This window comes from Sarcophilus harrisii, chromosome 2 (assembly GCF_902635505.1).
Source record: "Sarcophilus harrisii chromosome 2, mSarHar1.11, whole genome shotgun sequence".
Taxonomy (NCBI): Eukaryota; Metazoa; Chordata; class Mammalia; order Dasyuromorphia; family Dasyuridae; genus Sarcophilus; species Sarcophilus harrisii.
The window spans coordinates 608319810-608339929 of record NC_045427.1 but is presented as its reverse complement, the minus strand read 5'-3'; the positions used below and the strand labels follow the sequence as shown (position 1 = coordinate 608339929).

The window sequence follows — 20120 nt, the reverse complement described above, 5'->3', positions numbered from 1 at the left end:
AAGCCAGAGGTAGGGCTTCCAGAAATCACACTCCAATACCACCTGCTCTGCACATGTCATCCAAAGCTGGGAGGATCTGCCCTCACCTTAAACACTAATGTAGAGTTGTTCCTTAATGGGCAAATCCAAAATGGGCTCCTTTTGGAGACTATAAAGGAAATCTAACTATTGGGATATCCTCATTGGGGTCATAGATGTGTCATGGGATGGACACTTGGTTCAATTGTGGTTTTACCTCAGGGATTCACAATATGAAAGCCTGAATTCCGTACCACTCAGCCTCCTTACCCACTCTCCACCACCAGATGCACAGACACACACACAAGCAGAAAAACAGAGACACATGGGTACAGAACAGTTCAGACAAGGAAAAAAATAAATAAACAAGCACCAGTCACTCATTGGAGAATGCCAGAAGGCCACAGAAAGGGCAAGCATTTAAGGCAATGTGGGACACAACAGATCTATGCATGGCAGGTCAAAAGCATTTCTGCACATCGTGGTGGATAGACAAACTCACGAAATAGTGGGAGACTAATAATCAATCTCTATGGGCAAAGATGTACCTCTCATAGAACCATTCTTCCATCCCCTTTCCTCCTATTTGGATGGTACAGTCTGTGTTAGAAAAAGCCTAACCCTGCTTCTGGGAATGGAGAAAGAATCCATGTCCAGAGACCTGATGCTGAGGATGGTGATTACCCTGGGCAACCATGCTGTATCCCTTTGTTACCCTGACCTTCAAGGGTTTATATTTCAGGGGCAAGAGTTCAACTTCAGAGTTTAGTGCTTCTTGGCCTCCTCCTTTGCCAGGGAGATTTAGTAGAACTTAGAAGGAGGTTGAGGTTGGATACGCAGAATAGAAGCCTCCCAGTGGGGGCTGAGGTACTAGTTTCAACTGTGACTTAGCTGTTAAAGGAAAATTTAGTCCAAAGGGCTTATTCCTTAAGGGGCATGTGTATTCTTGGAGTATGGACTTCAATATTACCTGAATTCACCCTGGTATAAACTCTTCGTAACTATGCCCTGACCTCCCCAAATATACTCTATATTGTGAGGCTCTTGAGAATGAAAATAATAATGCCATCTGACACATAATGGAGCACTCAAGTTTACGGAACACTATCATCTCTTTTTTATATTTCCAAAAAATTGGTCAGATAAATGTTCCAAAGATTACTATGCCCATTTTAAATATGAGAAAATTGATATTCAGAGGTGAAAGAGCTTGCTTGTGATTATATAATTAACTACATCTAAGTAAGAATCTGTTCCAGGTTTTCTTAACTTCAGTCCAACCCTCTTTCCACAGTTGTGTCTTTGAGCCTCTGAACTCATTCTCTTCTCCTATCCCCTAATCTATCCCTCCTCCCCCAAATCCCAGTTCTTCCACAGCAAGAGTAAAATCCAACCTCAGTCACATCATAGTGGTGTAATCTTAGCCAAGTCACTTAAACTCTGGTTGCCCTCAGTTTCCTCCACCTATAATATGGGTATAATGGTAACATCTATGCCCCAGGGTAATTGTGAAGATCCAATGAGATATTTACATATTGCTTTGCAGACTTTAAAGTGTTATTTATATATACTTTTGCTGCTCTTATCATTATCATTAGGTAGAACTGAACAAACCAGATAGAACTGTGACAAGCATCTGCTGAAGAAGCTCAAAAAATTTAAACCCTGAGTTACTTTCACTAAAGAAGCTTTGAAGACTTTACTTCCCAAGCACATCTCCACTTGGTTTGGCCTTTTGTACCAGCTTCCCCCCTCATCTGCTAGCAGGCAGCCCATTCCATACCCCAGGGGGAAGCTCCCGTCTACCTGTCTCAGAGCCTCCATCTCCTCACTGGCCACCCTTTTCTCAGAGGTGGTGTTCTTCAATTTGGACTCCGCCAGCTCCAGTTCTGTCTGAAGTTTGTCCAGCTCCTTGATGACCTGGTCCCTTTCACTCATGATGAGTTGATACTCATTAAAGACAGAGTCCCGCTCCTCCTTGTACTTCTCCGCATCCTTCAGGGCTTTCAGCTGCATGGCCCTCAACCGGGTCACCTCCGACTGTAGGCGCTCCATTTCCCGCTGAAGCTCCTTGTTCTGGAGCGTTGCCTTGTTCAAATCCTGCTGCATGGACTCAAAGCTATAGGAAAAAAAGGAAAGAAGACAATGAATGGGGTCAAGCCCAAGGAGAAAGGGCCAATTTAGTCCCTTATCCCACTGGCTTTTATTTTTTTAATGCCCCTGAATAACCAAGCATGAAGTAACAAGTGAAATCCCCCTATTTCCCAATCAGAAAGCCACAGAGTATCAATTCCCCTGCAACAAAAAGTTTTCTGTATCCTTTGTCAATCTTAGGAAAGTTACACTGCCTCTTCTACACTAGAGCTGAGCTCCAGAGCTTTTTCTTTCCCTACCCACGCATCCAGATGACAGAATTTTGGAGCAGGAAAGGAATTCAATATCCTCAAATCCACATCTTCCAAACAAGAGAAATGAAGCCTGTAAAGTGACTTGAGCAGGTTCACACCAACACTCAACTTCCCCTGAGCTCCTAGACAGCTCCATCTGTTCCTCCCCCAGACAGATCGGTCCAGAAGTCACTAGAAGTGATGAAGACTTGAATATTATATAACACCTTCAGTTCTACAAAACATTTTTATCACAACCATTCAGGATAGCAGAGAGCACGAGAATCATTACTCTCATTTGACAGAGGGAAGAGTGGCTCAGAAAAGCTATGCAATAAGTAAATGGCCAATCTGGGTTTTGAACCCAAACTTTTAAACTCCAAGATCAGGGCTCTTTCCCTTAGTTCATACTCTCTTACCACCCTGAAATATCTAAATACATATTTGGCAGGTGCTAAACCAGGAACATAGACACAGAGTCATAAGATGGTAGCCTTTCAATCGCAAGGTTAGCACTTCGGTTTTAAAATAGACATTTCCAGAGAAAAAGGACCAGTGGGGATATTACTCAACATAGTATCTTGGGAGAAACTAATAGATATTTGTAAAAATAATGTGGTGAATACATAATTAACTTTTTAGAGAAAGTTATTCTTAAAACAAGGAATTCATTCATTTTCATTATCACGCTGGGTAAGTAACTTTATTGAAGGGGCCATATCTGTATAGGAAACTCCCAATGTGGAACTCTTTCTACCAATGAAAATTAACATTTTTCTGCAAACTGAAATCTTAGCAAATTTCCTGGGGGCAATAAAAAGTTAAATGACTTGTCCAGAGTCCCACTGCTAGCAAATGTCTACATGTGAACTCTCTGACTCCAGGAACAGAACTCTATCTACCAATCTACTTTGAAACCTCTTTTCTTTGCACACCTCTTCCCCCAATTTCACAATCTGTGAAACAAATATTTGAGATGATCATTCTGGTTCATTAGAAATTGCTCCTATGTTCCTATATAATGACCATTATAGGTTTCTCAAAGGCCATGTTACTACTTCTTAATCACAATATGAATAGGATTCTCCCTGGATGCATTTTTTCCCCTCAGCTTCATTTAAAGGGCTACAAAAGAAGTAAGTGTCTACATGGTACTTGGCTGTGGATTTGTCACTCCTTCAACAGAACCTGAGCAGGCAGTACGGCACTGTGGATAGAACAGTGAGTCCAGTAGCCCTATGTTCAAATCCTGCCTCAGACTCTTACTAGTTATATGAAACTGAACATGTCACTTAATCTCTGAGAGCCTCAGTTTATTTAACTGTTAAAAGAAGGGCACTGGATTCAATGACTTTTGAGATCTCTTTCTGATCTATGATATCAAGAAAGATCTCAAACTGATCCAGGCACTTCCCAATTGCTTTCAATGGCTTTCAGGTCAACCAGAAAGAGTACTAGATAGGAATCAGAACTGGGTTGTAGTTCCCACTCCTCTACTCATTAGCTATATCATGCTGAGCAAGACTCTTCAAGTCTCTAAGTTTTATTGTCCCAGTTTATGAAAATGGAAACAAAACCCCTTCCCCACCCTTCTTCTTAAGGATGGCATGAGGATGAAATGGGATCACATTCCTCTTGACTTCAGGGGGAAGTGGGGTGGGAGCCAGGATCAGCCTTGCAAATCAATAACCCCATGCTGTCACCCAGCCAAATCATCTCGACTGTACTCTTCCAGAGACTGTGCTCTCTGGCCCCGTTTTCCCTAGATCCCTTCTCCCCAGCCCTCCCCTGGCTCCTACCGCCTTAGGGATAAGGAGTATTGTTGCTGGAAGTGGATGGATGTGTCTCTCTGTTTCACCAGTGTGTCTGTCTGTTTTTGCAGGCGCCTGTTCTCCTCTTCCATCTGCTCCAGCCGGCTCAGGTCAGTGTTGTGATTAGCGACCTTCTCGTTGTACCGCTTTCTCAATCCATCATAGTCCTTCTTTAGTCCCTCCAGCTTCCCCATGGCTGTGTCATACAGCGTGTTAAGGATTTCTGATGAACCGTTCTCCTTCAAAACCTAAAAATGTAAGTGACCTGTTTATCAAAGGCTCTGGGGTGAAAAGGGAAAGGCTTACTATCTCTCTCCCATGTAAGAGACAGAAGTAGTTGCAAGATGGAGATTCACCTGCCCTTGAAAAGGCTTACAGTCTTTTTCAACAGAAACATCAATCTGGTATTACATAAAGAAGGGAATTTGTGCACCTGGTAGGCGGAAAAACAAAGGATTTGAGACCAGATCTCTAGTCACCAGCATTCAGCTAATTTAGAGGATCTTGGGTTCTCTATACATTTTTACATCCCATGAAATCATCACAGTGATTACACTGACTCACAGAGATCTTCTTGAAGGATACTTTAACCTCACTAAACTAAAAGCATGAATTTTTTTAAAAATTTTTAAACCTTATTATTACTTCAAGTAGACAAGATATGAAATGATTGAAGTATCCAGAATTATCAAAGAATGAGGTGGAGACGCAGCATGGTACAGCAGCAGAAATTCAAGTGAACACCTAGGTTCAAAATGTACCTTCCTGTTTTGCAAAGTCAGGCACCATCTTGTATTTTCCTGATCCCTCCAAAGGCTGATGCCTTTCCTCCCCAGCTACCTAACCTACCAAACAACTATATTTCACTATTTTCCATTTACTTGCATTCATCCTCTTTAGAGTTAGTCTGTACAGACAAACAAATATACTTTTCTCTCCTATTAAAATAGAAGCTTCTTAAGAATAGAGATAATTTCATTTTTTTTTGCATTTGTGTCTCCAAGACTGACGTAGTTTTTGGCACTCAGGACATATTTAATAAAGGTTTGCTGTTTGATTTCTAGTTCCATATTACATACACACACACACGTGTGTGTATATGTAAATGTATATTATGTGGGTAAATATACAAATATGTATATATGTAAGTTTACATATTTTTATATTATACATATATATTTTTTACACAAATACACACACACACACCTCTGAATAGTTGATATCTTCACAACAATCTAATGAAGCAAGTACAATTATTATCCTCATTACAAGATGAAGGACACTGAAGCAGACAGGTTAAGTGGCTAGTCTAGGGTTACACAGCTAGGAAACATCTGAGGCAAAATTTGAACTCAAGCCTTCCTACTTCCAAGTATACTCCTCTCTCTAATCATTATATTTGCCTCAACTTATCTCACAGAATTTTGGGAAGCTCAAATAAATATATGTAAAATACTATGCAAACCATAAAACCCTGTATAAATATCTAAGTTATCATACACAGGTGAATTCCCCAAATAATTAAAGCTTACAACTCTTAAGTCTCAAAGCACTTTAACAAATTTGGACAGAATCTATCTAAAATGTATCACAGAACTGCCTGCCTTCTTAAGTAGAGTATGGAGAATATGATTCTAATTGTTTCTAAAGGAATCTACTATAAACAACAGAATTACTGAAGGGCTGAGTATTCCAGCACCTTAATTCCCATTGCTCTTGTGCTATGGGACATTTCTCCTCACGATAAATGACATGATCCTCTGCTGCTGAGGCTTTCGAGTCAGATCTCATTTTTATGGGGTTCTGTCTCCTCCACCACTATCAGGCTGCCAGCTGTTAATTCTCAATCCTGTCAGTGCACCTACTCCACCAGATCCTCTCCTTCCTTCTAATCTGCCTAGGACTGGAAAAACAGATAACTAAGCTAATTCTATGTATAAACCAAGAATTATTTGGGCTGTTAAGCATGCCATAAACTACCCTATGATTCAAATGCTTGGATTTAATGCACAGAAACTGTAATACTTCAACTATGCAAGAGACTTTTGCCTTCCCCTTAAAAGCGGCTAGGTAGAGTCACAGTGCTCAAAGCTGGGGATCTATAGTCAGAAGTTCAAATTCAGTCTCAGACACTAATTAGCTATATTCAAATATCAGCTCAGCAGATACATGAGGGATCTTAGGGATCTCATTTGGGAAACTAAATGGTTAGAGTAAATGACCTTTAAAGTTACTTCCTGGCCGTTTTCAAGTCATCCCCTCTCCATTCCACGCTCTTTCAATTCCTCCTCCCTGTCCCACCAGAATTCAGATCCTGACCCCCGACCTGGGTTCTTATTGACCTTTCACTTTATTGTCCTTGGTCTGAGCTCCTCCCTATGACTGACCAGCCAAATCACCATGTAATTCTCCTCTTCCAACTCTTGCTCCCCTATGTGTTGTCTTTCCCAATAGAAGACAAGCTCTTTAAAGGCAAAGACTGTCTTGCTTTTATGTATATCCTCAATGCCTGACACAAAGCAAGATGTTTTGTTTCATTCCATCTTTAAAGCTATGAAAATTCACAGAGGAAGAAATTTTTTATAGTTTATTAAATGAGAATTCCTTTTACTATGTTTGAATTAATCCTGCAAATCCCAAGTCCTTACAGTTTTAATCAAAGATGCTTTATTATACCAGAGAGAAAAGCAGCTGTTGTCATTCTGGTGGTACCCACAAGGTGGCAGTTGTGGGAAGGACCATGTAAGAATTCTCTAGTATTCAATGGTAATTGTTTTTATTTTTTTTTAGAAATGATTATTGAAAAAAACTTATCCAGCAATTATAACAAGGATCATAGAGATGCCAATTTCTTCATTTTGCGATAAGGAAATTGAAGCCATGAGTCCTCGGAACTGCCATATCCTATAAAAACAGAAAAGCTGGAGTCCAAGTCCCTAAGCTTTAAGCCTGGTTATGTTTACTTACTTGTGGGCAAGTCTCTTCACATCCTTGAATCTCAAGGCCTTCTCTGAAAAAATGAGAATGCTGGACTAAATCCAACTTTCCATTTGTCTCTATATGGATGTGATCCTAAGTGATTTGCCCAATTTTTCATGGGTATTAAATAGCAGAAACAAGATTCAAACCCAAATCCTCTTACAGACCAAGAGTTCTTTCCATTTCACAAGTTTTAAAAAAAAAAAAAAGGAAAGCTTCATATAGAGCAACTTCAGCCCCCAGAGTTCAGTTCTCCAAAGCAAATGACAACATTCTCAGAGTAGAAAAGTAGATCCCTGAGACCAAAGACTGAATTGTCCTCAAGGAATCTTAATGCCAAAAGAGACTGTGAATTTATTTTCCTTAAAATGGAAAGAAACATACAACATCCACCAATAACACTCGCTTGTTGATAAACCTGGATACTACCCTGAGGTGTCAAGACCAGGCCAGAATGAAATAAATAGTCCAGAAAGTGGATCAAGTTTTTGTGACAAAGGACAGTTAGACTGAAAGGAAGCAATTGAATATACTCCCAAAAGTGCCCTCTGGTTCAATGTGATTACCTAGTCTCACTTTATCAGCAAACCCACCAAGAAATAAATGTATACTAAGCCACTGGGGTTAAGGCAGCATCTAAAAAGGAATTTAAATTTGGCCTGCTTCCATTGTCCAAAGGGAATAGTCATCCTAAGAGATGAGTACCATAGCTCTCAGAAGAAATGATATTCCCCCAGGATTTAGTTGCCACAAGCGCTGCAATCTCTCAGAGGCAAGGTGCAAGCCAAGAACAGGTATTTAGCCCCAAGCTAAGAAAAGGACTCGGCCTATTCAGCTTTCCCTTTAGCCTAAATGGGATGAAAAAGAAATGAGAGAAAGTTTGCCCTTCTTTTTCCCCAACTCCCAGGGAATTTAATTCAACAAGCATCAATTAGACACCATTTGTCAAGTGTTCAAGATGCAGAAACAATAACAAACAGTTCCCATCCTCAAAAAGCCTAAATTTCTGGTAGAATGGATCCCAGGAAAATAAACAGAAACATCAGTTCTGAAATCAGAGGAATTGGTTTCAAGTCCCACCTCTGACATTTAACATCCATATGACCCCGGACTTCACATCTCTGTGCCTTGAGCTCCACATCTGTGAAATCAAGGAACTGGACAAAAGAGCACTAGAAGATCCCTTTCTGCCCAAGATCTATGTTCTAAGGAATTTTCTTCATTTTTAGGAAATGGAAACTCAAGGACAGGGTAATAATGAGGATAGTGACATGGTTTCAATCCTAAGAGATTTTCCAGTGTTCTCACTCTAATGTCCAAGTCCCTGAAGGAATTCTCCTATGTGTATCACTGAGAATCCAAGGCTAGTCCCAGCTCTCACAAGAATGACACTAGCAAAATCCACTAAGAAGGAGACGGAAATAACCCTTGACATCCCCATAAGATGGAACAGCTTAACTGAAAATCTGGGAAGCTGGAGGGACCACCGGTTTGGCTTTTCAGACATGAAACCAAATCCCTTCAGCCGTCACACCCAAAGCATCGACATTTCCTCTAAACCATAAATCATCCAGCCAGCAGGAGAGATGGGTAAATCCCTCTTGCAAACACACAAGGCAAACAGCCCCCTTTAGTCAGCCAGGGCCTCTTGGAGTTTACAAGCCGTGAGAGGATCCAGGCAACAAAACCAGCCTTGTGGAACCAGGCTGACCTTTCCCCTGTGGGCCTTGTCAGGGAACCCGGACTGGCCAAGGTCCTTGGAGAAGGGAGCCCTAACACCTAGCACAGTTAGGGAAGTAGGGCCAGATACCTGCTCTGCTACAAAGCAGGAACCCCGCTATACCCCCTTTCCCCTTTCCCAGGGACCAGGTTGGAAAAAGAGAAAACCCTCTGATGAGAAAGCAGTTTGTTCTGTACAGTTCACAAATGTCTATTCTTCCACTCCAGTTAAGCTCTCCTTTTCTTGCAAATTTTAAGGGCATTAATCACCACATGGCTTTGTTCTATCTGAATAAACTCTGAGAACCTAAATAGCCAAAGTTTATTCAAACACCAACCTTTCTTCTCCTCCCCACCCCCATCACCTTTAAGTGTCTCTTATTAGAAGAATAGGGACAAGGAACTGGGTAGGGCAGTCAGGTGGTAGAAAAGGCCTCAGCTTTCTGTGAAGGAAGCAGGAGAAAGGTGGTAAATGGGGCAGGTAAACTTTGCTGCTTGTAAAACAACCTGAATTTGCCAACCACTTCCCCCCACCAAAAAAAAAAAAAAGTTCTCTCAGTCTCCATTGAGAGGTTGCAAAGATCTACCTTTACACCTTGGGAAGGGCAGTTTTAAAAAGTAGATTTAATGTAAACATAATGGGAAAGCTTGGGAGAATATACCTCATTTGAAGATGATGTAGACATGGAGGGTGATGTAAATGAAGAAAAAATCATGTTGTAGGCTCAAAGCAGAATAAGGAAAATAGTACTTGGAAAAATGACCAAGGTAGACATGGTTGGGAAGAATGAGTAAGGTAGGATGTGAGGAAACAAAGAATGAGAAAAAATTAGACACCACAAATAAACTTGGGAGAAGGGTTGGATGAGAGGAATTCCTTTTCTTTTCAGGGTCTCAGGTTCTTCATCTATAAAATGAGAGCACTAAATCTCAAAGGTATCTTTCAATTGCAAATCAAGTGAAAGGGGTATCAACATTTTAATTAACTTAGTGCTGAGTTTGGGGTTAAAGATCCTGATCTAGAAACTTTAGGAAATGTTCTAGAAGAAAAATTAAATCGTCTCAGAAGTCCAGGGGATTTCACTGTTAGTCTGGATGAAAATCCTATATCCACAAGGTATTCTGCCAACGCCTATATAATTATCATTCTCTTGGAATACAGTAGTCTATACTTTCTGAAGAGCTTTTTCATATTCATTCAATCCAAAGAGGTAGACTAGAAAAGTGAAAAGAGTATTGGCTCCGGAAGTCTAGGGATGAAGGACGAACAACAATCTGGAATGAAACCCCCCCTTTGTTACTTTCTGTGTGACAGACAATAAGGCATGGTGTATCCCTTAGCTCTCCTGGGTTTTTTTACCTCCTCATCTGTAAAATGCAGTGGAGGCAGTTAGGGAGCACCATGGAGCATAGAGCACTGGGCTTGGAATCAGGAAGACTCATCTTGATGAGTTCAAATCCAGCCTCACACTTAACTAGTAGTGGAAAAGTTCTTTAATCCTGTTGGCCTGTTTCCTCATCTGTAAAATGAGCTGGAGGGAGGGAAGGAGTAAATAAGGAAGAAAGTGAGGGAAGAGAGGAAGGATGAAAAGGAGAGAGGGAGGGAGGGGAGGAAGGAAGGAAGGAAGGAAGGGAAGGAAAAAGTGAGGGAGGGAAAAAGTGAGGGAGGGAAAGAGTGAGGGAGGGAGAGAGGGAATTGAGATTTTCCCCCCATCAAGTTGGCTTAAATCAGGACCCATTGGTACCCTGAAGGCTAACTCACTGTATGAATTTGCTCATGAGATGTCTACAAAGAGAAACAAGTTGGGCTGCTAGTCCTTGCCCCTTTGCACTTCCAAGGAAGCAAATCCCATTTCAAGCATGATATTTTTATCAATAGATGGTGTCTCATCCACATCGTGGTGAAATCTGAACAGTACGGCTTGTCCCGTTTTAACAGAGAAAGTAAAGTAGAGGGAGTTTCCCTGCACAGACTAAGACACAATTCATATAGTTAAAAGGAGCCTTAGAGATAACCAAGATTAGGGATTCTTAACTGGGCCACGTGAATTACTATCTGTGGATGTATTTGACAGAAATGATTATCAATTATCAACAATTTGGGGCAATACAAAGTTCTCTCCTAAAGTCCTGATTTTTAAAGGTTCAGTCTCTTGAAAGACGTTTCTGATAATGAGACTGAACTAACCTTCTGGTTCAAGACCCCACCCTAATGGAATGGCCATTGTGTTCAGCTCAGACTTGGGTGGGGCATACATTCTTTGAATAGATTGCCCAAGCCTGGGGGTGGTCTGGAAATAGAGATAAGTCTTCCAGTACAAGGGTGACATGATGTCACTCCTAGCCTCTCACTGAACACCTACTCTTCAAAGGGTAAATAAAGTGTGAGCTCACCACCATGAAGGTCTTTGATCTAAGAGAGATGGCCATAACATACTGCCCTTATTATAAAAATGATTAAATTACCCAAAAACTTATGTCTCTCAACCTTTTTAATCTTCACAGATTCAGGAGGGGAAGGGATCTGTGAATTTACTTTGCTTCAATATGATTACCTTTGTAACCTAAAAAAGCGTTTAAAAATATGATCTGAGAAGACTTCCCCAGACAGCCACAGGAATCTAGGATACAAAAGGCTAAGACTGAGCCCCTCTTCTGTCAGGAGGCACAGCATCCCACGGAAGATCACTGGGGAACCTATGACAGGGCTAACAGGGGAGCACACTCAGGTCTCTGGGCTTTCAGGCTGCCTCCACTATTTCATATGACCCAGCTTCAAAACCAGACTCCAAGGATTTCACATCTGATACTCTTCCCTTTAAGTTGCCATGACCCCAGCCACTGAGATCTGAGTCAGAACCAGCCACAGAGTTGACCCTCAAGGATAATCCTACTATACAGGGCAAAGGCTTTGAATTTTCTCAAAGCATTTTGACAGTTCACCATTTGATCCTCGGAATAGCAGAGCAGAGGCCCCCAAAATGTGTCCACCCAGTTAGTACATCCCAGGCCATGCCCAAGCTCCCCCCGACCACCCACAGGGCTACCTGCTGCTGCTGGGCCCGAAGGTCAGTGATCTCCTTCTGGTCTTCCTCTCGAAGCCGCTTCATGTCTTCACAGGATTGCTGCAGGTGGTTCCGCTCCCGGAGCAGCTGTCCATTCTCCCGCCTCAAAGTGTCCACATCCTCTTTCAGTTGAGCCTGATCGCTCAGGAGTCGGTTGTGGAGAGTACTGAAAAATAGCCACAGTCCACCTCGTCCCCTCCCAGACCCGATCCCCCTAAAGGGCCCCATGACAACCCCTGCCTGGATGGGAGAAAAGACAGACTAAGTACCGAGGAAATAATATACAATATACTATACATAGGTGCTACTGCTCAGAGAGGAAGGAGAATGGGGTCAAAAACCCTTCTCCAAAAAGGGACAGCAGCAACGGGCTAAGGAACATCTCAGATAAATACCCCAACAGTATAGTACAGTGGAGAAAGCTTTAAGTGTCATGGGAGCTGGCTTCAAATCTTTATACTGCTGATGTTACCATTTGATCTTAGGCAAGTCTTAGACCTCAATAAGAATTGGTCTGTAGGTCCACTCCAGCTTTAGAATTAGAACTACTGAATTAATTCAAACTTGGATTAAAGTATGTCTCTATCTATTATTTTATTTGACTATCCACGCAAGATTAGGAAAAATCTAAGCAGAATGAGTCCCCACTTGAGAAATAAAGAAACTGAAGCCCAGAAAAATATGCAGAAATAGCTGGTGGATAAGCCAGGATCAGAACTGAATCTTGAACTTCTGGTTTCAAGTCTAGAATTGTAAATAAGTACATGAGAAAAAGATGGGAGGTTTTAGCAGTGAGTGTACATGTCCTTTCATTCGGGGATATCACCAACAGATCTATACTTCAAAAAGATCAAAGAAAGTAGAAAGAGACCCAAAAGTACAAAAATATTTATAGCAGCTCTTTTTATGGGAGCAAGGGATTGGAAACTAAGGAGGTAGTCATCAATTGGGCAATAGCCAAACAGATGATGGGATATGAATGTAATGGAATATTATGCACTTTAAGAAGTAATGAATGGATTGGTTTCAGACACCTGGGAAGGCTTGAACTGAAATAACAACAATAATGTACAGAAAGACAACTTTCATAGACTCCAAAGACAACCGTTCAAATGTAGGGATGAAGTGTGATTGCTAAAAATAGAAAAAGCATGTTATACAGCTCTGGAAAGAGAGTTAATGCTTGCAAAGTTAAGAATAAGATGCAAATTCCAATAGATTTATGACAGAAAATACTATCCACATCCAGAGAGAGAACTGTAGAAACTAAAAGTGGATCAAAGGATAATATTTTCACAGTTTTATTGTTGTTGTTACTTGTTTGCTTGCTTTTTATTTTTATTTTTCTTGTTTTTTTCCCTTTTGATCTGATTTTTCTTGCACAACATAATAAATATGGAAATATATTTAGAAGAACTTCAGATGTTTAACCTATATCAGATTGCTTGCTGTCTTGGGGAGAGGGTGGGAGGGGAGAAAGAAAGAAAAATTTGGAACACAAGGTTTTGCAAAGATGAATGTTGAAAACTATTTTTGCATGTGTTTGGAAAAAAAGAAAATGCCATTAAAAAAATAAAAAATAAAGAATAAGATGCAAATTTGGAGACATGGTCAATGTGGGATGGTAAACTCCATCTAAGGCTAAATACCGGCACGAGACCAATAGTCAACAAGTACCGTAAGGGAAAGTTGAAAAGAACTTTGAAGAGAGAGTTCAAGAGGACGTGAAACCGTTGAGAGGTGCCTGTGGACAGTGTGAGGCCGGTAGCGGCCCCCGGCGCACCGGGACCAGATCTTCTTGGAGTCGGGTTGCTTGGGAATGCAGCCTAAAGCGGGTGGTAAACTTTTGTTTAGGGTTTATGTTTTTATTTTTCTTTTTTCTTTGAGGGGGACTAAGAAGGAGAAAAAATAAATGCTTGTTGATTTTTAATTTTTTTTTTCATTTTAAAAGATAAAAACAAAAAATTTAGAGTAAGGAGACCACAAAGTACTGATGTAATTGGACAACACTTACTGGTAAAAGTCAGCCTCTTTGGCGACCTCCTCACATCTCTTCAGGGTCTTGGTATGCTGGTTCTGGAGGGACTGAAGATCTGACATAGCCCTCATGCACTGAATCTTGAGTCTCTCATAGTCAGGGTTCAGCTTGTGGTATGGCCTGCCAAAAAGGGAAAAAATAAAGCAAATTAACATAACCAAGACAAAGCAACAAGCACTCAACCTCCCTTGTATTTTTGCCCGCCTGTATTTTTGATTTCCATCACAGGCTAATTGTACAATATTTCAGAGTCCAATTCTTTTTGTACAGCAAAATAACGGTTTGGACATGTATACTTATTTTGTATTTAATTTATCATATTTAGCATGTATTGGTCATCCTGCCATCTAGAGGAGGGGGGAAGGAGGGGAAAAATTGGAACAAAAGGTTTGGCAATTGTCAATGCTGTAAAATTACCCATGCATATAACTTGTAAATAAAAAACTATTAAAAATTTAAAAAAAAAAAGAATACTTTCTATTTTCATATTCCCTGTCCTATCATAGAGCAGATACTTACAAACATGTACCTGACTTTTTACTTGCTATCTACTTCATTAGAATGTAAGGCACTATTTTTGCCTTCCTTTGTATCATCATCACATAGCAGATGATGAATAAATGCCAGCTCACTGATCTACATGTACAGAAATAAACTACTCATTTAAGATTTTAAAAGCCTCTATGCTTTACACAGCAGCCAATTTGCATAAGTAACCTATTGGTACAGTAAAATTTAAGTTTCTAGAGGGGAGGGAGGTTTCAGACTTATTTGGGGGTCTCTAGCACCTAGCACGCTGCAGACATTTCAAAGATGCTTAATGAATGAATAAAGGAATGAAATAACGAGAGCAAAGCCGGCAGAAGATTTCACCTGCAGTCATCGAAAGTCGAACCAGGCGATGAGAGGGCCAGGCGCTTCCTCAGCTCATCCCTCTCTCGGGTGATCAACCTCAACTGAATCAGAAGAGTCTCCACTTTCTCGTTTGCCTGCCTGCTCTCCGTGCTGGGAGGTGGAGGAGAAGACGCCTTTCCAGTCGTACCTGGAGAAAAAGCAAATAAGAGTCCCAGCTGTGGCGGAAGCAACAGAGTATTACATACATCATCTCAAGTAAGCTTCACAACAAGCCTGCGAGGTAAGCCCTGGGGCTATTTATTATCCCGCTTTTCAAAAAGGGCTGAGCCTGAGAGAGAGGAGAGGATTTTGTTCAGCCTCAGGAGGGATTTGAACTCGCCTTTCTGCCTCCAAATCCAGCTTATGATCCTCCCTGACATGCTGCTCACTAGCCTGCCCTCCCTTCCCATTACTTAGTCATGTTCTTGTCACTGACAAAGGAGGGTCCTGGTCCCCCTTCCTCCAGGGCATCAGATCCACAGAGTGGGAGGAGACCTTAGAGTCCACTTTGTTCATCTTATGTGACCAAAGGGCCCTTCTATGGTCCTATGGACAAGTGGTCATTCAGACTTCCTCATTTCTATAAATCTGTGGGCCCATAAGGCTTACTCTCCAAATTATCCTGTCTATAGCTTTTTTAAACAAAGATTTTTTTATTGTATTTCATAACAATTTTCAATGTATCACATGTAAGCATACAACACATACAAAACATATAACTATGCTCCATAACTAGGATATATAACTTTTTAACATAACTATATATAAAACACATACTTATATAATAAAACACAAGCCTACAGAGTTGTTTTCTTGTTACCCCATTAGCCTGGGACTCCTTGAGAGAAGGACTTCCTCCTCTTTTTGTATTCTCAATGCTTAGCACAACTCCTGGCACAGAATGGATGCTTAATGTTGTTCCTCTTTTGTGTTTGAAGAGGACAAATGACATCATGGGGTGGTGTCTTGACTTGCATGTGAGTTGGATTTAAGGGAGACAGAGCGGCACGAAGGGGCACAGAGTCCTCAGTCTCACTCTTTTCCAGAGGTCATCACAGTCCAGTGGCAAGACAAAAGCAGGATCGCCAGCAATGGCCCAGGATGCATAGAAACTCGAAGGATCCACAGCACTGGAACCACACAGCCATGGGGACAAATTGTCCTCCTGTTCCACCAGGGAAAATTTCCACATGATTGGGGGACACAGGCCTCTGAGGCCTGCTGGTTACCCTCAACTTGATTTAGCCCATCTGCTGGGACAGTTTTACAGGATATGACCGCTGTATGCGCTACAGCTTCTTAGAGCCACAGGTGAGAGCTGGGAGGAGGTGGGGAACAAAGGTGGATGAGCAGCCCTGAATCCTCATATCAGAGGTAGGTCCTCCTGAATACCCTGTACACCTCAGGTGCTTAATAAATGCTTATCAGATAATTTAACAGCCACAAAACTATTGACTAAAAGCTCTCCTGAGATCCAGTCAAATAATACCAAGTAAACATTTTAAACCAATAGTCCACAGGCATGTGAAACTCAACATACCTAAAGCAAAACTTCAGTGATACCCAAATTATCACCACCTAATTCACCAATTACCAATGGCCCAATCTTGCCCCTCCAAAACACTTCTTCCCATCCATTTTCTACTCTCACAAAGCTTCCATCCTGCTTAAGGCTCTCATCACCTTTCTCTTGGATGATTGTCTTCCAGGTATTGCTCCCTCAAATTTCTCCTATCTCAATCCATCCTCCACTGCCAAAGTCTGATCACATCTTTCTCTCTTTCTCCATGAACCATTACAAAGGTCACCAATAACTTCAATGTTCAAACACAAACTCTTCCGTCTGGCAAGTAATCTAGTCTTTTAAGCATTCAATGACTCTATTGTTCTGTTTCTTGAATTCTAAGTTTCTTAAGATTTCTGTCCCCAACTATGACTGAAAGCTTTCTTAGGTCAGGGATCAAAGAGTTCATACTGCTTTGTGCAGGATCAATCAACACACACTTGTGTGAGGCACTATACTAGGCACTGGGAACACATATTAAAATGAAAATGAAGCCAATTCTACCTCTCAAGAAGTTTCCATTCTACTGGGACAGATGACGTGAACACAATAATAACACACGGAAGTGATGGAAATACTAAGTCGTTACTCAGGGTTAACTAGGAGCCCTTAAAGGGACTAGGAAAAGCTTCTAGTAGAAGGTGGCACTTGGATTATGTCTAGAATTGAGAGCTTCTATCACACCAAGATGAGGAGGGAATCTCTTCCAGGCCTGAGAGAGGAAAAAAGAAATACAAAACATAGAGACAGAAGGTGTTATGATGTGTGAGGAACAGAGACAAGCCCAGTTTTATATCAACCAGTACAGAGGAAGGCAAATACTAAGCAGAACCAGGAGGTGCAACAGATAGAGTTCCAGGTCCAAGATCAAGAAGACTCATTGGGTCTCATATACTTACTAGCTGTGTGATCCTGAGCAAGACACTTCACCTTGTTTGCCTCAGTTTCCTCATCTGTAAAATGGGCTAAAGAAGGAAAGGGGCAAACCCTTCCAGTATCTTTGCCAAGAAAATTCCAAATGGTGTGAAGGAGAGATGGACACAACTAAAAGGACTGAACAAAAGTGATCGTATAGATATTAAATGGAAAAGCCAAGAATTGAACACTGGGCCTCTGGTTCCAGATGCATGACTCTTTGCCACCATCCCCTTTTCCCCCCTTGAAAAAAGCAGTATATTTAACATGTATTAGTCAACCTGCCATCTAGGGGAAGGGGTGGGGAGAAGGAGGGGAAAAGTTGGAACAAAAGGTTTTGCAATTGTCGATGCTGAAAAATTACCCATGCATATGTCTTGTAAATAAAAAGCTATAATAAAAAAAAAATTTGAAAAAAAAAGAAAAGAAAAAAGCAGTACATGACTGAAAAATGACTCAACTATAACAACAAACCCATTCGGCAGCATGATGCAATGAAGAGAGAGGGGATCAGAGCAAGTCTCCCTGAAATTATCCTAAATCATATTCACACATTGTTTTAAACCTTGCAAGACCATTTTCCTCCCAACAACCCCATGAAAGGGGACAGTATTATTACTATTATTCCCATTTTAAGGCTAAAGAAACTGAAGTTTGGAGACTGGTCAAAATGACTTGCTCATGACTCTACCAAGTAGTAGAGCTGAGATTGAAATCCAGCTCTCCTGGATCCCCGTCCATCCCTCCTCCCCATGAGAGCATAATGGAGCTAGAAAGAAGCTTGGCCATCATCTAGACCAACCCTCTGACTTTACAAAATTAGAAACCATGCCCAAAGAGAGGAGTCCTTTACTCCTGAAGGCTATGAGGCAAGTTCATTCCCTTTGGCTCTTCCATCAATTCAATCTGTTTCAGCATGCTCTGGCTCAAAGCTCCAGTTCTATTCCCTAAAGCACCAACCTTCCTTACAGTAACTTGCCTACTCTTCTCAAACGAGATTTTGTCAGAAGCCCGTATAGTTGCCAGAGTCCCACGGCATCTCACCTTACTCAGGTTTCGCTCCCAATTCAGGAGCTGCAGGGTACCTACCTATCAAGGACTCGGTCATGGCCAAGAACTACCTTCGCCCTGACTACTAAATTCAGTTTCAAGCTTCCCCCAAATCCCTTCAATTTTCCTAAAATTAAATGAAGCATGCCCCAGCAGAACAGGAGCTGAACACACGAGGATATAGCAAACAGGAGAGTCTTGGTTTCTGATCCAACTGCCAGAAAGTGATCCCAGCTACCATTTCTCCTGCCAATCCTTCTGATCTTCTCCTAATCTCTGTGCCACAATGATAGCTTGGCTCCACAAGATCAGGTGCACAAAGGGCATCTTTTCACTTCTAGGAGACAAAAAATACATTCCTAACTAAAAAATAGGTTGTAGGCTATTGACATAACCCAACCCTATCATTATAAAGATGAGAAGACAGAGCATTGCAACAAAGAACCCAAAGCTATTAAGAACCCAAAGCTATTAAGAAAAGATGTGACCAAAAAAAAAAAAAAAAAAAAAAAGGCTGATGGGGGCATTTATTTCACCTTTCAGGAGATAAAGGCTCTCAACCAACCAGGAAAATTCCTACCTGAATGAGAGCTTTGTCCACTATCTCAAGATCTCTTAAATAAACAAATCTACAAGGAAGGGCTAACAAGCCCCCAAATCAACCATGAGGGAATAATATGCCTAGAATTATCAAGGAGAATGGGGAGGGATGCACAGAACCGATGTTCCACTCATGTACCCTTGGACCTCCCAAGACAAAATGCCCTTCCCTGGCCTCTTCACCTGTGCTGTCTCCTCTTTAACCGATCTTTCTAGCCTCAATGGCTAGCATTATTCTCTCCTCTCTCTGCAATCTGGCCAAACGAGATTTCTCTTGGTTCCTCACACATGACATTCCATCACTCACCTCCTTGTCTCTTCACCGGCTGTCCCACATGCTTGGAATGCAAACTCGCCTTATCAGAATCCTCCTCTTCAATAAGCACCCAACTTTCATCAAGGCAGAAGCCAAGAACAATCATCTTATCATTTCTTACCTGGCTGAACTCTTCCAGATGAACCTGTAGAATCTCACGATCCTGAAAGCTCATATCAAGACTGAAACTCTTAACTCATACCTGTCAATACCCCTTCCCTGAAAGACGCTCCCTCCTCTGACTGGTGTAGATGGAGAATCAGCTCCTCCCAAATCCCGGAAGAGCCAGCTTATCAGTCTCACTCTTTCAGGCTTTTACTCTTTCCCCCCCACCTAGTCAGCCTCCTGGCCAACTACTTCTTTTTTTGTATGATGATCTTCCCCCTAAGATCATAAGCTCCTTGAGGGTAAGTGCTGACTTTTTTTGCCTTGCTGAGTTGTATGATGATTTTCCCTCTTTAGAACATAAGCTCCTTGAGGGTAAGTGCTGCCTTTTGCCTTGCTGGGTATCTCAGTTTATTCATTTGTTTTGTGTCTGGCTTTTCATGACCCTATTCAGAATTTTTTTGGCAAAAATCATGGGATGATTTGCCATTTCCTTCTCAAGCTGATTTTATAGATTAAGATACTGAGGCAAATAGGCTTAAGTGAATTGCCCAGCATCACACAGCTAGTAACTAAAGTTCTGAAGTCATATTTTAACTCAGGTCTTCCTGACTCAGGCCTGACGCTCTACTCACAATATCATCTAACTGCCCCTTTCT

The 20120-nt window shown here is 41.4% G+C and overlaps 1 protein-coding gene across 5 annotated transcripts in view; it reads right to left on the bottom strand.

Moving 5' to 3' along the window:
- Positions 1-20120, bottom strand: part of DLG5 (discs large MAGUK scaffold protein 5) — a 153500-nt gene that overhangs the window by 57482 nt on the left and 75898 nt on the right. For all 5 annotated transcript variants that reach the window (XM_031956410.1, XM_031956411.1, XM_012553933.3 and 2 more), the window contains 5 exons: positions 14891-15059; positions 13994-14137; positions 11962-12145; positions 4205-4464; positions 1825-2137 (listed from right to left, as the gene is read on the bottom strand). In XM_031956410.1, the coding sequence (XP_031812270.1) occupies positions 1825-2137; positions 4205-4464; positions 11962-12145; positions 13994-14137; positions 14891-15059 (1070 nt within the window). The remainder of the gene's footprint in view (positions 1-1824; positions 2138-4204; positions 4465-11961; positions 12146-13993; positions 14138-14890; positions 15060-20120) is intronic.